At 38.9% G+C, this 22,936-nt stretch overlaps 1 protein-coding gene across 3 annotated transcripts in view; it reads left to right on the forward strand.

The window, feature by feature from the left end:
* Window positions 1-22,936, forward strand: part of VAV3 (vav guanine nucleotide exchange factor 3) — a 184,597-nt gene that overhangs the window by 95,073 nt on the left and 66,588 nt on the right. For 2 of the 3 annotated variants that reach the window (XM_087719209.1, XM_087719207.1), the window contains exons 16-17: window positions 17,100-17,201; window positions 18,745-18,842. In XM_087719209.1, coding sequence (XP_087575335.1) covers window positions 17,100-17,201; window positions 18,745-18,842 — 200 coding nt within the window. Of the gene's footprint in view, window positions 1-17,099; window positions 17,202-18,744; window positions 18,843-20,552; window positions 20,563-21,407; window positions 21,414-22,936 lie in introns of all 3 variants that reach the window. The other variant, XM_087719208.1, reaches the window with a different exon arrangement.

The raw sequence follows: 22,936 nt of genomic DNA on the forward strand, positions 1-22,936 counted from the left end.
GTCGAAAACAACTTTGATATAGTTTGTGGTGGATGGTATGAATGAAAATTGTGCCTTCATAGCTCCTTCTTATTATGGTTGATATCTAGTTGCATCAATGCATCATTGCGAACCTCCTTTTCCATAGGAAAAATGAAGTCAAGGCTTAGTCATTTTCTTGACTGAAACAATACACTACAGATCCAGAAAGCTAGTAAGATTAAATTCTTTAATCTCTGAAAGGATAGCTGTGAAATAAAGTCTTAGCAAAGTCTTGGAAGTAAATTCTGTTCTCTTGATCAAAAACATACTTTACTTGTGACACAGTTAATTTAATTAGGCAATAAGCCCTTTTCTTAGATGCTCTTTGATGTGACAAATCTGAGATATACAAGTATTAACATAATGGAGATTTGATTGATTGATTCATTCATTCATTAAACACTGTTCTCCAGAAATATTTCTGAGCTATTGCTACAAAGTCTGAAATAAAAAGCAAAAGAAATAATTCGTTTTTTTGAAATTGTTGAGAGGATAATTTCCATTATTTCTTCTGTAACCCATGTATTGAGTTATTAATTGTGCAGATAAAGATCAGGAAAATACTTTTCACTACAGTCATGTGGTTTTCTTGGGGAACCAGAAGGCTGCCAGGCTTTCAAAAACAATCCTTTTTTCTTGATTATTCACAGATTCAAATACCTTTATATTAAAAGATCTGTGCGGAATATTTCTGTTCTGTAGATAACTTCATTATGTACAGAGCTGTGTCTGTAAGGCCTTAATTAAAGCAAAATTAATCAGAGAGCTGATAAGCTTTAATGTTAAAGCCTTCTCATGTTACACTTGCTTTATAATATTTGGCCAAATAACTCATTGCTCCCTGACTTTATAGCTTTAGAGGTTTTGGAGTGTGTGTGTGTGTGTCAATCATATACGTCTTCCTTGATGTGGCTCAGGGGTGGGTTTCTTGCCCCGTTCCAACCGGTTCGGTTGGAACGGGGCTGGCGGCGTCCTCGTGCATGTGCGCAGTGCACGCATGCGTTCTAGCATCTGTGCGATGCTCCAGCTGCTCCTGGAGGATCACGCAGGCGCTGTATGCGTCCTGCGCATGCGTGGAAGCGTAGAACTCATCAAAACCGGGTAAGGAGCGTGGGCGGGCGGACGGGCCCTTCGCTGTTCCTGGAAGTTACTTACTTCCGGGTTCGCCGACCAACCGGTTCGCGGGGACCGCCGCGAACCGGTTGAAACCCACCCCTGATGTGGCTACTATTTTCGCAGTGATCCCTTTCCTTTAGAGCAGAAGTGTGCAAATAATTTTCAAGAGATCTATGAACTGGAATGGAAAACAAATTACAATTTTAATTTCACTAACATCTAACTGAAATGTAGAGGTAACAGAGTAATATTATGGCCTATAGACTAAAAAAAATATTTGCCAACTTCAATCAATTATTTGAAATGATGATGAGAGTATTGTGTGTGTGTGTGCGCGCGCGTGTGTGTTTATTTATTTGAGCCCACCTACAAACAATTACCAGGCCCTTCATTTTCACGACACCTAGAAAATAAAATATTTAGAGAAAGTTGGTTTAATTGCTTTTTAATGTGCTTGCGGACATGTGTCAAATGCACATTCATACACCCTTTACCCTTAAGGAGAAATGAATAAGCACGCAGTGTTTCTATCCAGGATAAGGTTTGAACAAAGGAAGGCATTTTAATAAAAAATAAATGAGTCAAGCTAAGAAGTGGTTTGTAAATTTTAATAATTAATTCAGGCCTAAATTGGTGTGTGTGTGTGGGGGGTCAGCTTAGTGATTGAAATGCTGATATACATTTAGGGGATATACACATTATTGCCAAAAGTATTCGCTCACCCATCCACATAATCAGAATCAGCTGTGAGCGAATACTTTTGGCAATATAGTGTATCTGGCATCTTTTTCTTTTAACAATCCCTTGCACCGGGGTGGAGTCAGGGAGACTGAATGGAGCTGTACAGATGTTCTTCCTGATGTTTACACAGAACTCACAGCCGATATTTTCTCCTTGTGCCCTAACAGAGAAATACTGCTATTGCTATCTAGGTTCAAACTCACAACCTCCTGATTGTGAGGTGGGAGCTCCATGCCGCTCCTATACCTGGCATCCTTAATTCTGTAAAATTAATAAAGTCTTTAGTCAGTTAATTAAGAGGACATGAAGGTGTACAGTAATTTATTTCTGAAAGAATAAAACCACGTTCTTTTCATACTAGGGCAGTGTATGCCCTAGTATTCCCTATTTATTTTGGACCAAAAGGTATGGAGAAGGAAATGTGAATTTCTTAAATCTCCTCCGTAATAGCTTCTCCATCAATCAAAGTGCCAAAGGATTCTGGAAACAGGAATCTGAGCACATGAGCCGAGGTGGCGCAGTGGGTAGAGTGCAGTACTGCAGGCCACTTCAGCTGACTGTTCAGCGGTTCAAATCTCACCGGCTCAGGGTTGACTCAGCCTTCCATCCTTCCGAGGTGGGTAAAATGAGGACCCAGACTGTGGGGGTGATATGCTGACTCTGTAAACTGCTTAGAGAGGGCTGAAAGCCCTATGAAGCGGTATATAAGTCTAACTGCTATAATCTAACTGCTATGAGAAAATCTGGACTGTTGTCCATTACATTTTATTATTTAAAAAAACAACTGACTGCAGGTTGAGAAAATCCTAAGTGGAAGGTCTTACACAGCCATATCCAGATTGATTAGATGTTTGGTGAAAGACAATTAATTTTCTAAGATGAGCTGCAGTTTATATCAACTAGACTTTGCTTAACTTACATCTTTTAAGGCTAGTATTTCATTTGGTTTCGAGTTTAGCTAGCTTTGTTTAAAAATGCATATAGGAAAATGCTCACATTTACGTACTTTATTATTGAACATTTAAAGTATTTTATCTCTGTAAATGCATATTATTTTAATTCCTGGCAGTGTAATAGGTTGAAATTCCTCAGCAGATAGGTAGGAGGAGGAAAGTTATTAATTAAGTGCCTTGGGAAAGCAGTTCCTCAAGATGTAATTGAAGTGTTTGTAATGAGTTTAAGCAATAACTCTACTCTGGCCTTGACATGGGAAGGTGAAAGTAAGCATTGCTTTTAATTGCTGAAGTTTGGCCAGTATTGAATAGTAGCTGGAGGATCATAGTTTTAGAGGAAAAGAGGTCATATGTGATGGGTTGTGCTGGACCTGTAGATTTGTCAGCGTAAAGGAATTTATTTATTTAGGATAGGCAACTTGTGGATATACAAAAATAATGGCCTTTAAATGTAGTCTTAACCAATTACCTCTTCTGGAAATAGGGAAGAGTCCGTATTATAGGAAATGTGCAGTAAATCTCTGAACGAGTCTCACCAGAACAATTATGGGGACCACATCACATACAAAAAATCTCTGTAGAACCCCCCCACTCACTTTCATGCAACAAGTGAAATTACAAAGAACTAGGAAGAAGACAAGGAATTTGTTTATAGGTCCCAAAATTGTATGGATGTAGTTTATAAAACTTATATGAAGAACGATGAAATCTGGCTATCCTGGAAGGGAAAATGAATGGGTAGGTGTCCTTAAAATTATTAAATGGCAAATGCATGGCACTTAGGGATGATGTTAAATAAGTTCAAGAACTGGATTTGGCGGATGGAGAAAGCTGTGAGAAAACTAAACGATGAATTTAGAAGTCTCCATTTTCAAATTTGTCTTTGCTTTGATTTCTGTTATGAATCCTTTGACTTCAATCTACCATTCCAATAACAGTCTTTAATAGACCCTGTTAAGTTTTTATGCTTAAGAAATCAGACCCATAATTATTTAAACATAACTGGTGGCTTAGGATTGCATATTATATAAAAGTCTTTGTATTTAGACTTTTGTTAGCATTAGAGCTAAAGGCATTCACGTAGCATAAATGCTTAATAGCAATAGCAGTTAGACGTATATACCGCTTCATAGGGCTTTCAGCCCTCTCTAAGCGGTTTACAGAGTCAGCATATCGCCCCCAACAACAATCCGGGTCCTCATTTTACCCACCTCGGAAGGATGGAAGGCTGAGTCAACCCTGAGCCGGTGAGATTTGAACAGCCGAACTGCAGAACTGCAGTCAGCTGAAGTAGCCTGCAGTGCTGCATTTAACCACTGCGCCACCTCGGCTCTCTATAAGTTGCAAGACATATTTCCATTTTTTTTGTTTAGCATTTTTTAAAATAGAAAATCTAGCATGGCAAGAAAATGTGCATCAGAAAGGATGTGAACATTTAATTTATTATTTCACTTTTAGGATCTGGACCTTTATGAGAGAGAAAAGATTTTAATGTCATTCTTCCTCCAAAGAATTAAGACCCATTCTGTTGTACTGCGTAATCCTTTTCTAACATTTTCTCCCTTGACTGGCGAACAAACAACAACACATTAAGATGATGCTTATGAGAATTCTGCATGATGGGGAACATTATAATAAAAAAATATAGTGGCTTTCTAATGGAGCCTTTTTGTAATTGCTACAGTGTAGTGGAAGCTTAAATGGGATGGCAAGTTAAACCATGTTCTCCAGAGGTGTCAAGGGGCTGTGCTCCGAATATGAAGAATTAATCAGAGTGGGCAAAGACGCAGATTTCCTGATTGCACAAAAATGCCAGTCAAATTTTTTTTTGTAGGTGCCAAGGAATTTAAAATGTCTTTCTCCATTTTTCAACTTAATCTAGTCCTAAGCTCTTACATTAGCTCAGGTTTTGGTGTTAAGACGCCAGCCCATGCTGTTGATTTCCTTCTCTGTTGGAGTATTATTTCCCTTTCCCTATCCAATTATATTCATTTACATATTTATTGATTTACTGCTTGCACCGTCCCCAGGGTTCAGGGCAGATAAGTAGCATTTATGCATGACAGATAAAATCCAGTCTCCTGCACCACCCGAAGGCAAGCAGTTCATTCTGAATGCTGTCAGACAGCAATATAATGAAGATAGCATGACTGACTGACAGGATCTCTCCCAGGCCAGGATAGTTAGAAGCAGCAGAAGAAGCAGCTTCTGTCCTATCCTGTCCCTATATTTTATTGAGGAACTATGGAACTTTACTCCAACCCACTTAGTTGCCTCTGATTGGTAAGTTCTGGAACAAAAAAAAAAAAAATGAAAGAAAAATGTCAGTACATTGCATCTCAGAGGATTACGTTTTGTTCATATGTGTATGGTTGAGGAGACAACGTTATGCAACTAATTGTCCATGAGGAAGAATATTTTCAAAATGCAGTGAGCCAGTATAGTGCATATTTTGAATATCTGAATTTTGATTGCGCGCCAGTATACGGCATATCTCTCCTAGTTGGCGGGAGGTGGATTATTATTATTATTATTATACAATTGTATCACAGCAGCCAGTTGTTTCGCCGGATTTGGCATTGGTTACTAGTCGGGCCCCACCCAGGTGCTGAATACTCGGACTGTGTTTGTCAATGATTGGATTTCTATTTCTGACTTTCCATAGAGTTTCAAATCATCCATATATAGTAAATGCAAAAAAAATTCAGCTTCTTTGGCTGTTTGGTAGCCTAATTTCATTTTTTTAAAGATTACTGATAGTGGGATCATTGCGATGATGAAGAGAAGAGGTGAAAGTGAATAATAATAATAATAATAATAATAATAATAATAATAATAATAATAATAATGGTTCGTTGCATATTATGCATATTATTATTATGGCTCGTTGCACAGTGAGGTAGACAGATCTGGATGTTTGATAGTGTCACAGATATCATTGCAAGAATGCAAGCTGTTTTGAGTAGCTGTTTTGGGATTGCACCAGTGGTGGGATTCAAATAATTTAACAACCGGTTCTCTGCCCTAATGACCATTTGGGTAGGTGGGGCTCGGTGGTCATGTGAATGGGTGGGCGTGGCCAACTCAAGGTCACTCAGGTCGATGGGCGCTTCGCCTTAGTTGTTATAATGTCATAAGGGTTAACCGGAGAGGCAGCTTCTGTAAGCAGGGCAATAAAGATTAGGCTAGAAACAACACCAGAATGTTTCCTTCCTGCCTTCCTTACAGGATTAGCCCTGTAAAGTGGGGAAAAAATAAAAGATTTCTTCCAACAACCGGTTCTCCGAACTGCTTAGAAAGTTACCAACCGGTTCTCCCGAATAGGTGCAAACCGGCTGAATCCCACCACTGGATTGCACCCAAGGCCCCTCTTACTATTGGTTTTATTATTATTAAATTTTATTTGCTACTTATCTCGCCATGAGGCTAAACTCTAGGTGTCTTACAATAAAAAGGAAGTAAAATGAAAGGCGTGTCAACAGAACAGAAGTAAAATAATAGAACAATAAAATAGACAAAGGAACACAATGAGAATATTTCATCAACATGATAACCAAAAAAGATGGTGGAGAGCAGAGAACAAGGAGGGAGAAAGGCAGAATCTGCCACCAATCTAGTAGCCACCTCCAATAGTATTTTGGCTTGGAAGATAAATCTAGATCAGAAAACATAGAATAATATGGACATGTATTTAAATGTGTAAACTTTAGATGGCTATGCATTTCACAGTGACTCTTTATCCAAGCATATTTGCATAAAAGTAGGTTTTGGTTGAGATATATTGATCAAAGTCTATCAAAAAGTATTACCATTATTCTTACTATTAGCAAGGTTTAGAAGTAACCCAGTTTACACTTTCACTAGCTTATTAAAAAGTTGTATGTGAATGTGTTAATTGATGGCAATTACAGTGGGTAGAAGAAGTCAGTTTCTGTGAAGACAGTGGAAATGTCAGCTTGGAGCATAAGTGGATTTAAAAAGTAATGTGCATAAAATAAAATAAAAGAAAGAAAAATGAATGTATTTTCATTCTGTAAAACTTAGATACATTGGAGGAATGTTAGAAATTTGAATGGAAGTTATCTAATTTTGTCATGTGGAATTGAGAGCAAGAAATAGATTCCATAAAGAGATTAAAGTTATAGTTATTGACAAAGGCTACTACAGTAACAGAATTTTACAAGTGTTTCTGCATTTTTCTTTCCCAACCTCGTCTCTTAAATCCCGGAGAATCAGAAAAGAGACAGACTCTTTCTAACTCTTTCCTTTCATCCTGGGCTCAAAACGTACTTATATACTGTTTTTGTTCATAGTTTCTGATGCTTTTCCAAGGTCATCTCCATGGTTTCCTCCATGAAAATTTGCAGGAAATTAAAGACATAGATATAGATTTGGAATGAAAATCAAAAACGTACATCAGAAATAATAAACTGATGTCATTTAAATTGTCTATGCAAGTATATATGAAAGTAAGAATTCACAGTGTTGGTGAGTTTATAATTTTATTCATATATTCCTATAGCAAAGGAATTAATATAAATCCAAACATCCAACTGATTTGATTGCTTATAATAAAAGATTGAGAAAATTAATATAGGTTATCACAATGAGATGTTGGGAATGTGGGAAAGTCCCATTCTGGGATGGCTTCAAGAATGGATTTTGGGAAAAATGGACATGGAATTAAAACAAAAGAATGATATTAAAGATAATGGAAGTAGAATTATCCAGGAAGAGAAAGTCCTTTATGAACATAACAAGACAGACTGATCTTCCAAGTAAAATGATTGAAAAGTGGATGTAAATAAAAGGATGTGGAATCTGCTTGAAAAGAACAAAAATAAATATGTTGTAAAATGCCTTCGGAGAGTAAGGAGTTAAACTGAAAGAAAATCTAAATGCACTGAAAGGCTGTGGGTAAAAAAAAAATGCAAAAAAATGATTGTTGCAAACATGATGAGAGAAATATATTGTATAATGGATATAGCGAGAGAAAAATAATTGGAAAGAATATAATCAGAGAGGAAAGACAGTTATGGATGCCGAGAAAATGCAGAGCAATTTGGTTGAAAACAAAAAAAATAATCTTAGACGTAATAAAGAGGGCTAGATCGGAGGCCTCCAACAGAGTAAATGCAATTAAAAATAAGAGTAATTTGGGATGCAACTGAAATGAGAGAATGCTGGAAAAGTATACTTTATTTCAGAGATCTCAAAATGATGGTGAAAATGTAATGGAGGAATTTAAAATAATATCATGAACATATAGCACAAGACAAAATGATATAAAGAAAGTAATAAATGCAAAAAAATACTGAAAAACCGTAAGGCTACAAATATAGATAGTATAGTAGGAGAAGTGATAAAATATGTACATAATTTATCTAGAGCCGAGGTGGCGCAGTGGTTAGAGTGCTGTACTGCAGGCCACTTCAGCTGACTGTTATCTGCAGTTCAGCGGTTCTAATCTCACCGGCTCAAGGTTGACTCAGCCTTCCATCCTTCGGAGGTGGGTGAAATGAGGACCCAGATTGTGGGGGCGATATGCTGACTCTGTAAACCGCTTAGAGAGGGCTGAAAGGGTTGGAGTTCTGTACTTGACTTGGCAGGGCCTCCGCCCTGGGACTCCACACCCCCCGAATGCAAGCTATCCTGTGCGAATGGGGTAACACGGCCGCACCAACGTGCTGGTTGTCCGACTTGATCGTGCGTTGCTGGTCTAGAAGTATTGTTCAAATATTCTTGAAAACTTCACTGGAGAAGGAGGTTTCCAGCCCTATGATTCTATGTGATGACATAAATAGGCTTCAGTTATGGAAAGTTTTGCAACAATAAGTGGCTGAAGGTTGGATGCTGAATGTGAGATATGATAGAAGAAAAGCATGCATAAAAATAAATGGTGTCTCTCCCCCCCTCCCTCTGTGTGTGTGTGTGTGTATTTGTGTGTGTGTGTGTATGTGTGTGAGCGCACTAGTAAATAGCAAGAATGGTGTAAAACAAGTCTGCGTAATGTTTACTTCGTTGTTTTGTGAGAACCAGGCTGGAGACCATTGGTTAACGTATTTATGGAAAAATATCTAACAGTTACCTGTATGTATTATTGTATGACACTTGCTAGAAGTATTGAAATTGGGGATTTGAATGCACATGGACTTTTGTTTGAAAATGATGATGTGTTTCTGGCTGAGAACTGGAATGATTTTCAGCAAATGTCATTGATTGTATGATGGAACAAGGAGTACAGAACTGTATATGAAAGATACATTTCTTTTTAATTTTCTTTAATCTATCAACTAATTTATTGGACTTGGTATTTCTTAATATTTAGTCCTAAATTACAAACCATCCCATGTTCAAGGTGGTAAAAAGCAGGGTGTCATTTTCAGGAACAACAATATTTACCTGTATGGTAAGCTTTCATTATATATGAAGAATAAAATGTCATGGGGCTTTCATTCTGGCATGCTATGTTTTCATGGACAACTTTGGTGTCACATTGTTGTTTTAGATAAAGAAACATTTAATTAAATGTTACAGGAGAGATTGTGGTCAATCTGATCTAATTTATCTATCACATTACATCCCATGGAAAATGATTAGATATCAGTGACAGAAAGACAAATTCTTTGTGTGTCTAATCACACTTGGTCAATAAAGAATTCTATTCTATTCTATTCTATTCTATTCTATTCTATTCTATTCTATTCTATTCTATTCTATTCTATTCTATTCTATTCTATTCTATTCTATTCTAGCCTAGCCTAGCCTAGCCTAGCCTAGCCTAGCCTAGCCTAGCCTAGCCCAGCCCAGCCCAGCCCAGCCCAGCCCAGCCCAGCCCAGCCCAGCCCAGCCCAGCCTAGCCTATTTATTCTGAAAACACTGAATAGTATATATGTGTAATCCTAAATTACCAAGTGATAAAAAATATATTTCTAACTGGTTTTTATCAGTTCTTTTATTTTCTAATTCCTTCTTGGAGTGCAAGCTCATTGGCATTCCAAGAAAAAGAAAAGGCTTAAATATTAAAAATGTTGACTTACAAACTATAAACATAATGTTATCATTTTAATTGTTTATGAAAAAGGAACCATTGAAATAATACATTTCCTTCTCCATAGGAAATATGTGAATATATTTATGATTTGCCACATCCTGCTCTTGTGTTTCATATCACATTATTTCAGTTTTATAAGAAGTGACATATAATTTTACTGTATAAACCCCTGTGACACAGTGCATAATGTCTGGTCAAGTATTGAAATGAGGAAAAGAGTTTTTAAAGCCATGGTTTATGCCACATTATATTGTCATATGAGAATTCACCTTCTTTCCTTTATAGCAAAACAGGACTGGTACATTTTGTTATCTACTTAGCATTGCTGCTTTTTCTTTTGACATATTTAGAATCCATTTCTGGTGCTCACAGGATAGCAATATGAAATGTAACAGTATTTACTGCAGAAGATTCCTGAAAAAAATATCGAATAATAGGAATATTTCTTAAACATTTTGTTCACCCATTTCTACTTTTAAAAATTATGGAATCCCAAGTAACTTTAACAACAACAACAACAAACTAATCCTAAAGAATTCAAAGAAAAGACGAACCAACCTGTTCATGGCTTGGATAGACTTTAAGAAATCATTTGATTCAGTTCCCCAAAGCTGGATCAAGAAATGCCTGAAAATCTTTGGCATCAGCAGCAACATACAAAAATTCATGGAAACTTCAATGAACCTCTGGACAGTCACTCTCTCCCAGTCTATGCTAACTTGCAGGAGGGTTGTGAGTACAAGAAGTACATCTTGAGAAAGTATGCGTGTGTCATGATTGGCTTGCTCTCCACGTGAGGAAGCAGCCATCCATCTAAGGCAGTGGTCTTCAACCTTGGCAATTTTAAGACTTGTGGACTTCAACTCCTAGAGTTCCTCAGCCAGCTTTGCTCTGGGAGTTGAAGTCCACACCTCTTAAAGTTGCCAAGGTTGGAGACCACTGACCTAAGATAACTGCAGTTTGGCTGAATGTGAAGTACCTGTGGTTCGCCCATGAGGCCAATGTTGAGAAAAGACACAGACACGAGCTTTCTCGGGATGAGGCGACCCAGATTGGAGTCTAGGAGCCCCTTTTATTGAGATAGGACAAAGGCAGGAGGAGCAATCAGCATGTGATTTAAGACAGCCTGTCAAACTACAATTGCTAATCTACTGCTCAGGGAAAAATCCTCCCCATACGGGAGTTGCTTATGGAGGGGGGGGGGTCACTCGTGCATGCGCAGCTCACGCACACACAGTTTTGACACACCTTTAAGAAAACGTTAGCCATCACTGGCCTAAAGCAATGTTTCCCAACCTTGACCACTTTAAGATGGTTGGAGAATTCTGGGAGTTGAAGTCCACGTATTTTAAAGCTGCAGAGGTTGAGAAACACCAGTGTAGAGGTTGGCTGGTGGGTGATATCCCCACCCTCTCAGCCTTCCGAAAGTCTACTAAGACCTGGCTGTTCCGGCAGGCCTGGGGCTGTTGACCTCATGAACGAGGCCCAGCCCCACTAAGATTGAGTGTATGATGTGCCTTTTAATTTGTTCTCTCTCTTTTTAAAATTTTTAGTATTTTTTTAGAATTGTTGTATGTAAGCCGCCCGGTGTCCTTCGGAATTGGGCGGCATACAAATTTATTAAATCTTGAATCTTGAAATCCTGATATTAAAAAGTGAAAAGTGAAACAACTCAAGTACTCAACATTTCTTTACGGAGGATAAAGAAATTGCTGGAAAATTACTGTGATTTCCTCTTTAGGATGCACCCAGCCCACTCCAGTCAGTCCCTTTATGTTGATCAGGGCAAGCAGACATACTTCTTAGTTTGAAAGCGCCAACTTTCAGTTAGCAAAAATGTAGTTTTTTTTTTTAAAGGCAGCAGATATAAAATGAGTTAACTGACAAAACAAACAAGGCAAAACAGAATCAGGATAGGAAGGAGGGAAGTGGGCGGAAGAGAGAGAGAGAGAGAGAGAGAGAGAACAGAGAAGATGGGAAAGGGAAGCATACTTAATAACAATAACCTATTGTACGTACAGTCAATTAAAAATGCTAACTTTCCAGAGCCACTGGCAACAATACTGTGGGTAATTAGCACGGGCATCTCCAAAGGGAGTGGCCTTTGGTTTATTTTTTTAATGCCATAACCCTTTTATGTACACAACAGCAGTAGAATAAAGCGTGTGATTTCTGCTCTGCTCCGTGAAAGGAAATATTTGGTTGATGCTGATCCTGTATCCAGCAAAACCACTGCCAATTATCGGTTCCACCACAAATCCGCGAAGCCCTTATCGGCGGAGACATAAGCGCGAAGACTAATTCGTGCCATTCGAAGCGCTAAGGAAAAACGCGACCCTACCGCGATGACATAATCGTGGAGGGCAAATCCGCGCATTTCCAAGCACTCAGTACCCTAAACCTAACCCTAAACCTAACCCTAAACCTAACCCTAAACCTAACCCTAAACCTAACCCTAAACCTAACCCTAAAACAAACCCCTAAACCTAATCCTAAACCTTACCTTAATTGAAATCGGCTTTCTGCTGCGGCGCCGTTTTAAAGCGCCCTTCTGTTGCCACGCTGTTGTCGCGGTGGTGATGACGCGCGGTGATGACGTTGCGGCTTTAGCGACGCGATTTTATCACCGCTATTTTGATGAGCGCGGTTTTGTCGTGCCACACAATTATCAACCCACTGCACTATCTTTAATCCATTATGCCATGGTCATAGAATAGAGTGGCAAAATAATAGGGTTGGAAGGGAGCTTGGGGGTCTTCTAGTCCAACCCCCTGTTCGAGCAGGAGACCATATATCATTTTCGGACAAATGGCTGTCCAGTCTCTTTTTGAAAGCCTCCAGTGATAAGAGCACCCACGACTTCTGAAGGCAAGTTTATTCTATTAATTTTTTTCCACCATTAGGAAATTTCTCCTTAGTTCTAGGTTGCTTCTCTCTTTGGTTAGTTTCCAACCATTGTCTTGCCTATTGGTACATTGGAAAATAACTTGACCCTCTCATTTCTGTAGGAGCCCCTCTGATATTGGAACAGTGGTATCATGTTCCCCTAGTCCAGAGGTGGGTTCCTACCAGTTCGCACCTATTCGGTAGAACCGGTTCGTCAAATCTACCGAACCGTTTAGAAGAGGTTCCACCAGTGGACCCGGAAAGCAGGCCACACCTACAGAAGAGGTCCCAAAAATTTTTGAAACCCACCACTGCCACACACACACACACACACACACACACGCACACGCAAACACACACACACACACACACAGACTGATACAGAGAGAAAAAGAGAAAGAAAGGAAGAAATAAATAAATAAAAAAGAAAGAAAATTAGTGAGACAGAGATGAAACAAAAAAAGGAAAAAGGGACAAAGAGACAAAAGGAAGGAAAGAGAGAGAGAGAGAAAGAAAAGAAAGAAAGAAAACACATGGCCGGCAGGCCACTCCTACCAGGTCACATGGCCGGCAAGCCACTCCCACAAAGGAGGCCACACCCACAGAGTAGGTTCCAAATTTTTTTGAAACCCACCACTGCCCTAGTCTTTCTTTTCATTAGACTACACATTTCCAATTCCTGCAACCGTTCTTCCTATGTTTTAGCCTTCAGCCCCCTAATAATGTTTGTGGCTCTTCTCTGCACTCTTTTCAGAGTCCCAACATCTTTTTTGCATTGTGGTGATCGGAACTGGATGCAGTATTCCATGTGTGGTCTTACTAAGGCTCTGTAAAGCGGTATTAAAAACTTCACGTAATCTTGATTCTATCCGCCGATTAATGCAGCCCAGGACTGCATTGCAACCCACTTCTCAAATCTGATGCTTTTCAAATGTGGTCGTAAGAGTAGATAAAAATAATAAACATAATAGAATCTCTTCTTGCCTTTCTAATGATCATAAAATGCACAACCTATGTGTAAGCGTTTGAGATAAAAATAATCCGCTGTTTACTACTCAGCAGCTTTGCACTTTCTTAATATTACTGCTCGCTTATTAATGTGAAAAGGCAAAATAGAAAACTATAAATGTTCCACATTGTAACGCAACCTACATTTTACTCTGACCAGAAATCAATGTTGGCATTATACAAAAAAAAAAGGCACATGGAGGCCACACACATAAGGATAATGTGTTCCATTAGCCACCAATGTGTTCATTTTAAATTGCTTATTTAGACAGATCTGTTGGTGGATGACAATTTGAGCAAATATAGCTTTTGCTGGAAAATCTATACAGTAGCAAATGATAACAACGGGTGGAATTCTATTCTATATTACGGTCATGGTCCCCCTTGTTAACCAATAAATATTTGAAATGCAATCTTGGATTTCTGCAGTTAAAGAGAACAAGGAGCAATAAAAATAGGCACAAATCAGGTATGTCTCTGATAATGTGGGATGTTTTTAGAGAAATATATAAACGACAAAAAACCATTTAGGTGTATTACGGACAACAGAATTCAATATGGAGGTCACATGATGGTAAACAATATGAAGGCGACGTTTGAAGTCATGGCATATTTTTACAGCTGATTTTCGGCCTTGATTTTCAGCCATTTCTCGCCCTCTGGAGGCGAACTGGGAGTTCAAGGATGGACTTCCAATTTGCGCGTTGGACTGTTTTACACCTTCTGAAGGGAGAAAAACTCCCTAATGGGCAACCCAGGAGTCTGTTACCGAACTTCCGGTTTGCGTGTTGGGCTGTTTTTCGCCCCCCCAGCTTCTAAAAAGCCTCTGGAGCCTGGGGAGGGTGAAAAATGGACGTACCAGGCCCATGCACAGGGGACACGGTGTGGGGGGCATTAAATTATGGGGTTGGGCATGTGAGCGCATACGATAGTGTGCATGTGTGCTTTTGGTACCCGAGGCGAAAAAGGTTTGTCATCACTGCTATATATAGTTTGTTATTAATACTGATACAAAAGAAACTTCCCTGAGCTCCAGTAGAATTATTGTTCCTTCCATAGATAATATGTGAGGTTCCTTTCCATTTTCAAACTCTCCATTATAATCTGTTTATTTTGTTAATTGAAGTAACCATTGCTAGTGGTGGTAAAGTCTTCTGAAGTTGAAGCATCTATTTTAAAGACCTCAGGACTTATTATAAATGGCTTTATCAGGGTAGGGCAGCCCAGAAGAGAAGAAAAATGGTGGCTTTCACTTGGATTAAAACTCATATTTAACCGTAGAAAACAGAAGTATATTTGTGTAAGTCCAAACCTATGAACTTCAAGGAGATGTGGGAGATCTTAATGAAGATATTGTTGAAATAAGCAGTGTATTCAGGTTCAGGAATCTGAGAAAACAGTAGGTGAAGGATCAGGAAACTTCTAGTGAAGATAGATCATGGATACTTTGGACTGCAGTTCTTAATTTACTTAGCAATAGCAGTTAGACTTATATAGCGCTTCATAGGGCTTTCAGCCCTCTCTAAGCGGTTTACAGAGTCAGCATATCGCCCCCAACAACAATCCGGGTCCTCACTTCTCATTGGCCATGACTTTTGATTGTAAATAAGATCCAAAACACCTGAAAGATTGTTTTGAAGAATTACCCTGATGGACTAAGAGAGTGGTTCTCAACCTTCCCAATGCCGCGACCCTTTAATCCTCATGTTGTGGTGACCCCCAACCATAAAATTATTTTTGTTGATACTTCATAACTGTAATTTTGCTACTGTTATGAATCCTAATGTAAATATCTGATATGCAGGATGTATTTTCAGTATTACAAATGGAACATAATTAATTAAAGACCCGTTTTGAGTCCAACCATTAGTAAGAGTTCACATTTGCATCTACCCAGTGAAAGTCCAATAATAAAATGGAGATATTTTGCCACGTCATTGCATCTGATGAAAGACGGAAAAGACGATTTTCATAAAAAGTCTAAAAGGCCCACTGTGAAGAATTTTATGACTTCTGGATAATGAAACCACTCAGATTCAAGAGGAGCCGAACTTCAGCTGCACAGCATCAACAGATGTAACTGGACCTTTTCACAGGTCACTCACCTACTGTATGAACCAAATGTATCTAGCAACTAGAAGAAAGTCAGAAGGCTTTCTGGAAATTTCTTTATAAGCTTAGAAGCTTTTTAAACTCATCACAAACAATTGCAAAATCTCTTCCATGTAATAATAATTCTATCGTCACCAACGTATTGAATGAGTTCAGCCAATATCAAAATCATTATGGCTCACAGTGTACTTAGCCACCATAGTACATGATTACATAAAAAATTATATAGTTTATAATTCAGTTTGCCACGAACCCAACGGTAGTTTGATTCAACACTAGTGCAATGTATGAATACAGGGCTAAGGCAAGAATTAATACCGATTATGGCTTGGGCTGAAGAGACCAGAACGTGGCATGACTTGGGGCTGATAACTCTCAAATTGGCCTTCCTCAGAGGTTGGTATTTGAATGGTGATCCCCAGGCTAGGCACTCTAAACTCCCAGAAGGAAGAGGGGATAGAAAAGCAATAATTAACTGAATATAAAGTAGGGCACTGACCCAACTGGATTCAAAGCCCATACTCGAGCATTGTGCAAAGTTACAGGTTCTCCCTCTGTAGGAGAGAAGAAAGATCTCAGAAACCGGTCTTCAACCAAATATACCCAACGGTTCCACCACAAAACCACGGTAGACTAAAGCGCGCTCGACGAAAGCGCGTACGTGACATCATCACAGCGCAACGAAAACAGCACGCTGTGAGCGGGAAACTTAAAAATAACGCGAAAACCTTACCCTAACCCCCCCAAACTTAACCCTAAACCTAACCCTAAGCCTAACCCTTAACCTAACCCTAAACCTAACCCTATACCTAACCCTTAACCTAACGCTAAACCTAACGCTAACCCTTAACCTAACCCTAAACCTAACCCTAACGCTTAACGTAACCCTAAACCTAACCCTAACCCTTAACCTAACCCTTACCCTAACCCTAAACCTAAGCCTTACCTTTATGTGAATCGGCTTGCTGTAAAAGCGCTTTTTAAAGCGCCCTTTTTTCCCGCGGTCGTATTTGTTGCGCTGCTGATGACGTCAGGTACGCGCTTTAATCGGGCGTGCTTTAGTGGACCGCGGTTTTGACGGGTCACGATACCGAACAACTTATTAAAATGCACATTTAAACATTATCTGCAGCTTTTTCTAGGTTTGAAAATGGAATTACTGCTCTATTAATATTTATGAATATTAAAGAATCCGTTTTACATTCTAGGTCAAACATAAGACCCCAGTTTGGAGAAACAAACACACATGACTTTAAAATGTATACCTTCACGCGTGTAACATCCTGCAAAGTCTGTCAGATGCTTTTGAGGTAAGTCTCAAACAGCTGAAGCCTAAAAATTATATTACGCTTGAGAAAAACAATGGGATTCAATAAACTCATCAAATTATCTGGGGGATTCGGCCTCTCTTTAAAAGCTAGCAAGAATTAAATTCCATAGATAGTTGTATAATTCAGCATTAGCATGTAATGTTGTAATATGTTCAAATAATAAACATAACATTTCCCTCTTTTTGAGTGGTACTTATACGCAAAATACATGATGTTTCATTTTTGTTTTGTTTTTAGTTCTACTAGTGTCTGTTGTATTGCTTTCTAAGTCCATTGCTTTTAAACTCATAAATGCTGCTTTTCAAATTGACCTTAAGAATTATTTTCCACTAAGGCCATTGAAAGCTAAGGAGAAAAAGAGATTTTTTTTAAAAAAAAAATACAAATGCTACATATATCACATTCCTTATCTGAGTCCAGAAAGATTCCAATAGTTGAATAATGTGTATTAAAAATACAGCATTGATTTCAAACAAATACTCAGCATTGTATTCTTCCTTGAGAGAAATATGCCTTTACAAATCTGGGACTGCAGGGTGACTATAATATAAGAAAGCAGGCTAAACAAAATATTAAAATAGTAAGTGGGTGTAATTACCATAAGCATGATTTCATTTGACTGGGAGAAAAATAGTACATCCTTGTCTATTTTGACTGGATTGCTTGAAAAATATCCTATATTTTCCTACAAAATATATCTTGTAAAATGTAAAGTCCTACAAAACAATATCTATGGTGTCCATATGACACCACAGTTTTTAAATATGAAGCAACATATAATATTATACAGTTGTGTTATGCCATAATGTGTGAAGACACCAGTGCAATCATGGGCTATGAATATATAGCAGCAATCAACTTCACTGAGCGATGTGCCACATGAGCAGCCTCTGGATAGTCATCACATTTATCGTGATTACACATCTCTCTCTCTCCCTCACTCTCTCTCTCTCCCTCCCTCTCCCTCCCTCTCCCTATCTCCCTCTCTCTCTCCCCTCCCTCCCTCTCTCTCTCCCTCTCTCTCTCTCCCTCTCTCTCTCCCCCCTCTCTCTCCCTCTCCCTCTCTCTCCCCCCCTCTCTCCCTCTCTCTCTCTCTCTCTCCCTCTCTCTCTCCCTCTCTCTCTCTCCCTCTCTCTCTCTCCCTCTCCCTCGCCCTCCCTCTCCCTATCTCCCTTTCTCCCTCTCTCTCTCTCTCTCCCTCCCTCCCTCCCTCCCTCCCTCCCTCCCTCTCTCTCTCTCTCTCTCTCTCTCTCGCTACTGTTTGGAATGATCACACTATTGTGTATTATTGATCTTCCCAAAATGTAGGTGCTTACGTAACCAGTGTCCATTAGATTTGCAAAAACAAACACCCCCCCCCCCCACATTTCTGGTTATTGATATTCAGGGATTTATTTCTATATAAGCATCTGGAAGTATACATAAATGCATTCTTGCCACACATATTGAACTGCTTCATATTTGAATGTTTGCTATATTATACCAAACGTCTTCTGATTTTCCATACTATTTTATATTTCAGGGGAACTTTTTATCAAGGTTATTTGTGTTCGAAGTGTGGGGCTGGAGTCCACAAAGAATGTTTGGGAAGACTTGACAGCTGCAGAGTTAATTTAGTTGGTAAGTCATCTGCATTGTTTGGAATTCTAATTTAATTAGGTCATAAATTTGCCAGGTTTAATTAAGACTTAATTTCCCTTAAGTTGTGTTCATTGTATTTTTGTGTTAATACATTTATAAATACTGCTATAATTGCTTTTTAGGAATCCGTACCTTTTGCAATTTACTGTGAAGCAAAAGAGCTATATGAGCCACAGGAATACCGTAAGGAGCTTCCAGGAATCATATAATTAGATCTAGGTATCTGATAGAACTTCCTATACTTCTCAAATTACAGCTCCTTCTTTCTAATCTCCCAGTGAAGAAATTTTGGAGGGGGGGGATCACTGTTGAGAGTGGTCACTGTGAATATTCAGAAGTTTATTTGGAGGAATTTATAAATTGGAGAAGGCAACCGTTAATTATATAACTTATAATCACCATGGAGGCAGTTTGGTCTAGTGGTTAAAGCAGTGGTGGGTTTCAAAAAATTTTCGAACCTATTCTGTGGGTGTGGCCTCCATTGTGGGAGTGGCTTGCTGGCCATATGACCTGGTGGGAGTGGCTTGCTGGTCATGTGTTCTCTCTCTCTCTCTCTCTCTCTCTCTCTCTCTCTCTCTCTTTCCTTCCTTTTGGCTCTTTGTCCCTTTTTCTTTTTTTCCTTTCATCTCTCTCTCTCTCTTTCTTTCTTCTTTCTTTCTTTCTTTCTTTCTTTCTTTCTCTCTCTCTTCTCTTTCTCGCTCTCTCTGTGTCTGTCTGTCTGTCTGTCTGTCTCTGTGTGTGTGGGGGGGGGCAGTGGTGGGTTTCAAAAATTTTTGGAACCTCTTCTGTAGGTGTGGCCTGCTTTCCGGGTCCACTGGTGGAACCTCTTCTAACCAGTTTGGTAGATTTGACGAACCGGTTCTACCGAATAGGTGCGAACTGGTAGGAACCCACCTCTGGGTTAAAGGTACCAGGCTAGACCATAATTTTTCAAGAGGCAGCTGGACTTTCTAGTTTTTCTTGGAAGATGTTTCATGTCTCCTCCAAGAAGCTTCTTCAGCTCAAACCAGTTAGTTGCCTCTTAAAAAGCACTTTTGGGACAACCTTGACCTGGATGACCGAGAATCTCCAGGATACAAGTAAATAAATGGTCAACTATTTCCAAAACACTTGATAGTAGATTCTAGGCATGGCGGTGAAAGAGGCTGAAAGCGATTATATTCTTTATGCCTTTATTTAATCTTCTCAAAAGCATCTGTTTGACTGTTAAAGGGACATAAATGCTGGTTTAGATACTCCACTGTTCACAACCTTACGTGGAGGCCATTTGGAATTTTGAGTAAACTTTTATTTTTTAGCCAGATTATTGAAACCAAACATGGCAACTTACATTTTTTTTACAAAGCCCTTCCAGCAGGTATACAGAATAATAGATCAACCTGTCTTCTGTTCATAATTTGATCATTTAAATAGGGCAGTTTTCTAAATTTAGGAAATCAGGTCAGAAGTTTTAAATAAATTGGAGAAGAACACCCTGCATCTTTGATGTTGTAATATGATAATTTATTCATTAATCCATGAAGTTGTCTGCATGTGATCTTTGCCTCTGGCAGTTGAATAGAAACCGTTTAATTATTTCACCCAGGATAGGACTTGAGAGAGAAAATCTGCAAACTTTTGTGGCCGGTTGGTGAGGCAAATCACAGGACTGTACATTTTAAGTTGTTGTGTAAGATAAGAAAGGATAAGAATTAGGAGTGTGCAAAATCTCTTCCCAAAACGACAGGTTTTATTCCTGTCTGCTTTCTGCTTTGAGAAAAGGTAGCTATGTCATACTTCCATAGCTGATCATCCAGTTTGGTAATTGGTAGTTTATTTATTTATTTTATTTATTTTTATTAATAAGATTTATAGGCCACCCAATCCCGAGGGACTCCGGGCGGCTTACAAAGAAGTTAAGAATACTGATTCATTTTCCAGACTTGTATTACGGTCTTGCAGAGAATTTAGCAAGCAGCCAGATACTTTCATGTCATTATTTTAAAATAATTGGTTAATGCTCAAAATATAACTCAGTGAAATGCTATATAGCCATCAAAACAGACAGGAACCCCCCCCCCCCAAATCTCTGCATTACCTTTTTCCAAATAGAGTAATGCTCTCTAGATGAGTTGAGTGGAGGATCCAGAGTTTGCTAGACAGAATAGCCATTGCTGAGAATTCTGGGAGTTGAAGCCCACACATTAGAGGGTGCTAGAGTCAGCTGTCCCACCCTTCACCATCAGATGTAGGTGCTCCAACGCTGGAGATTTTAAAGAAGAGATTGGACAGCCATTTAGCAGTTAGCAATAGCAGTTAGACTTATATACCGCTTCATAGGGCTTTCAGCCCTCTCTAAGCGGTTTTACAGAGTCAGCATATCGCCCCCACAGTCTGGGTCCTCATTTCACCCACCTCGGAAGGATGGAAGGCTGAGTCAACCCTGAGCCGATGAGATTTGAACCGCCGAGCTGCAGAACTAGCAGTCAGCTGAAGTAGCCTGCAGTACTGCACCCTAACCACTGCGCCACCTCGGCTCTAGAATTTGTCAAGAATGGTATAGAGTCTCCTGTTTGTGCAGGAGTTGGACTGGAAGATCTTCAACGTCCCTTCCAATTCTGTTATTCTAGCAATTGATATGGAAGGAAGTTTCAAGCTTGCTGTGATTTAGGTGTCAACCTTTAGATGGTGAAAAAGTCTACTAATAATCTAGAAAAGATTTACTATTATCTAAAGCAGTGTTTCTCAACCTTGGCAACTTGAAGATGTCTGGACTTCAACTCCCAGAATTCCCCAGCCAGCATTCGCTGGCTGGGGAATTCTGGGAGTTGAAGTCCAGACATCTTCAAGTAGCCAAGGTTGAGAAACACTGATCTAAAGGACTAATAGATTTCTGTTTTGATTGTCTGCTTATTGGTCCCTCCTGAAAAAAGCAACTTGACCTCCCAACAGTGATTATTATTTTATAAATATAAATGACATAACTGCCTGCCAAGGGGAAGTTTAAAAAAAAATCTTAATTATCACTGTTTAATCACACCTGGGTTCTGTTTTAGCAAGATAGACTCTGGTTTCCTTCCAGAAAAACATTTATATAAGCACAGAAGTCAGCAAGTCTGAAGACTGTATAGGGTGTGACTGTGAATATTTTTTTAAGTTAATGGAATTAAAGGGAATGGCAACGCCTGGCCACCTTCACCGAGCATAGCTTAGACCTGATTGCCTAAATTCTACCTTGTTAAAATTTAATCTTGTAAAGTCCTTACTATATTAGATCAATAGTAAACTGCAGTTAATTTAATTGGAAACGGAATAGTAATTGTGCTGACAAAAAATAGAAACTAGCGGTGCCAGTGGAAAATGTTATACCAATCCCTTTGCCTTGTTTTCATAGAATACTTAAGAAAAAAATTGAAAAAAACACACAGCTCTTGATTTTTAGGGTATTATGCAAAGGTAAATTTGAATTTTTCCAGCAGACATGTAACTTCTCATAATCTCTTATGAGTGTGCACATGTATTGCGTTTAGGTTTTACATATTTAGGTATATTTTTAAAGCAGAAGTCAGCAACTTTTTCATGTGGAACAAGACTTAAAAATACGATTTTGAAAAATGCTACGGATACCAAACAAAGAAAAAAAAATTAAACTAAAAAAGGAACATATCCAGAATACCATTTCTTTTTAGAGTAAACAACAATATGCAAAATGCAAACATGAAATAAGAAGGCGGTAAGCAAGTGAAATTCAAAGTGTGACTAAGAAAATAAAAGAAAAGGCAATTTTAATTAAATCTAATTTACACAAACTCTATTTGTTCTGTCCTTTCACACCCATGCTTCTCAAACTTAGCAACTTTCAGATGTGTGGACTTCAACTCCCAGAATTAGCTGGGGAATTCTGGGACTTGAAGTCCACACATCTTAGAATAGAATAGAATAGAAAAAACAGTGTTGGAAGGGACCTTGGAGGTCTTCTAGTTCAACCCCCTGCCTAGAAAGGAAACTCTATACCAGAGGTGGGTTCCTACCAGTTCGCACCTATTTGGTAGAACCAGTTCGTCAAATCTACTGGACCGGTTAGAAGAGGTTCC

Source organism: Thamnophis sirtalis, unplaced genomic scaffold (genome assembly GCF_051295495.1).
Source record: "Thamnophis sirtalis isolate CommonGarterSnake01/CBP01778 unplaced genomic scaffold, rThaSir2_p1.2 scaffold_7, whole genome shotgun sequence".
Classification (NCBI taxonomy): domain Eukaryota; kingdom Metazoa; phylum Chordata; class Lepidosauria; order Squamata; family Natricidae; genus Thamnophis; species Thamnophis sirtalis.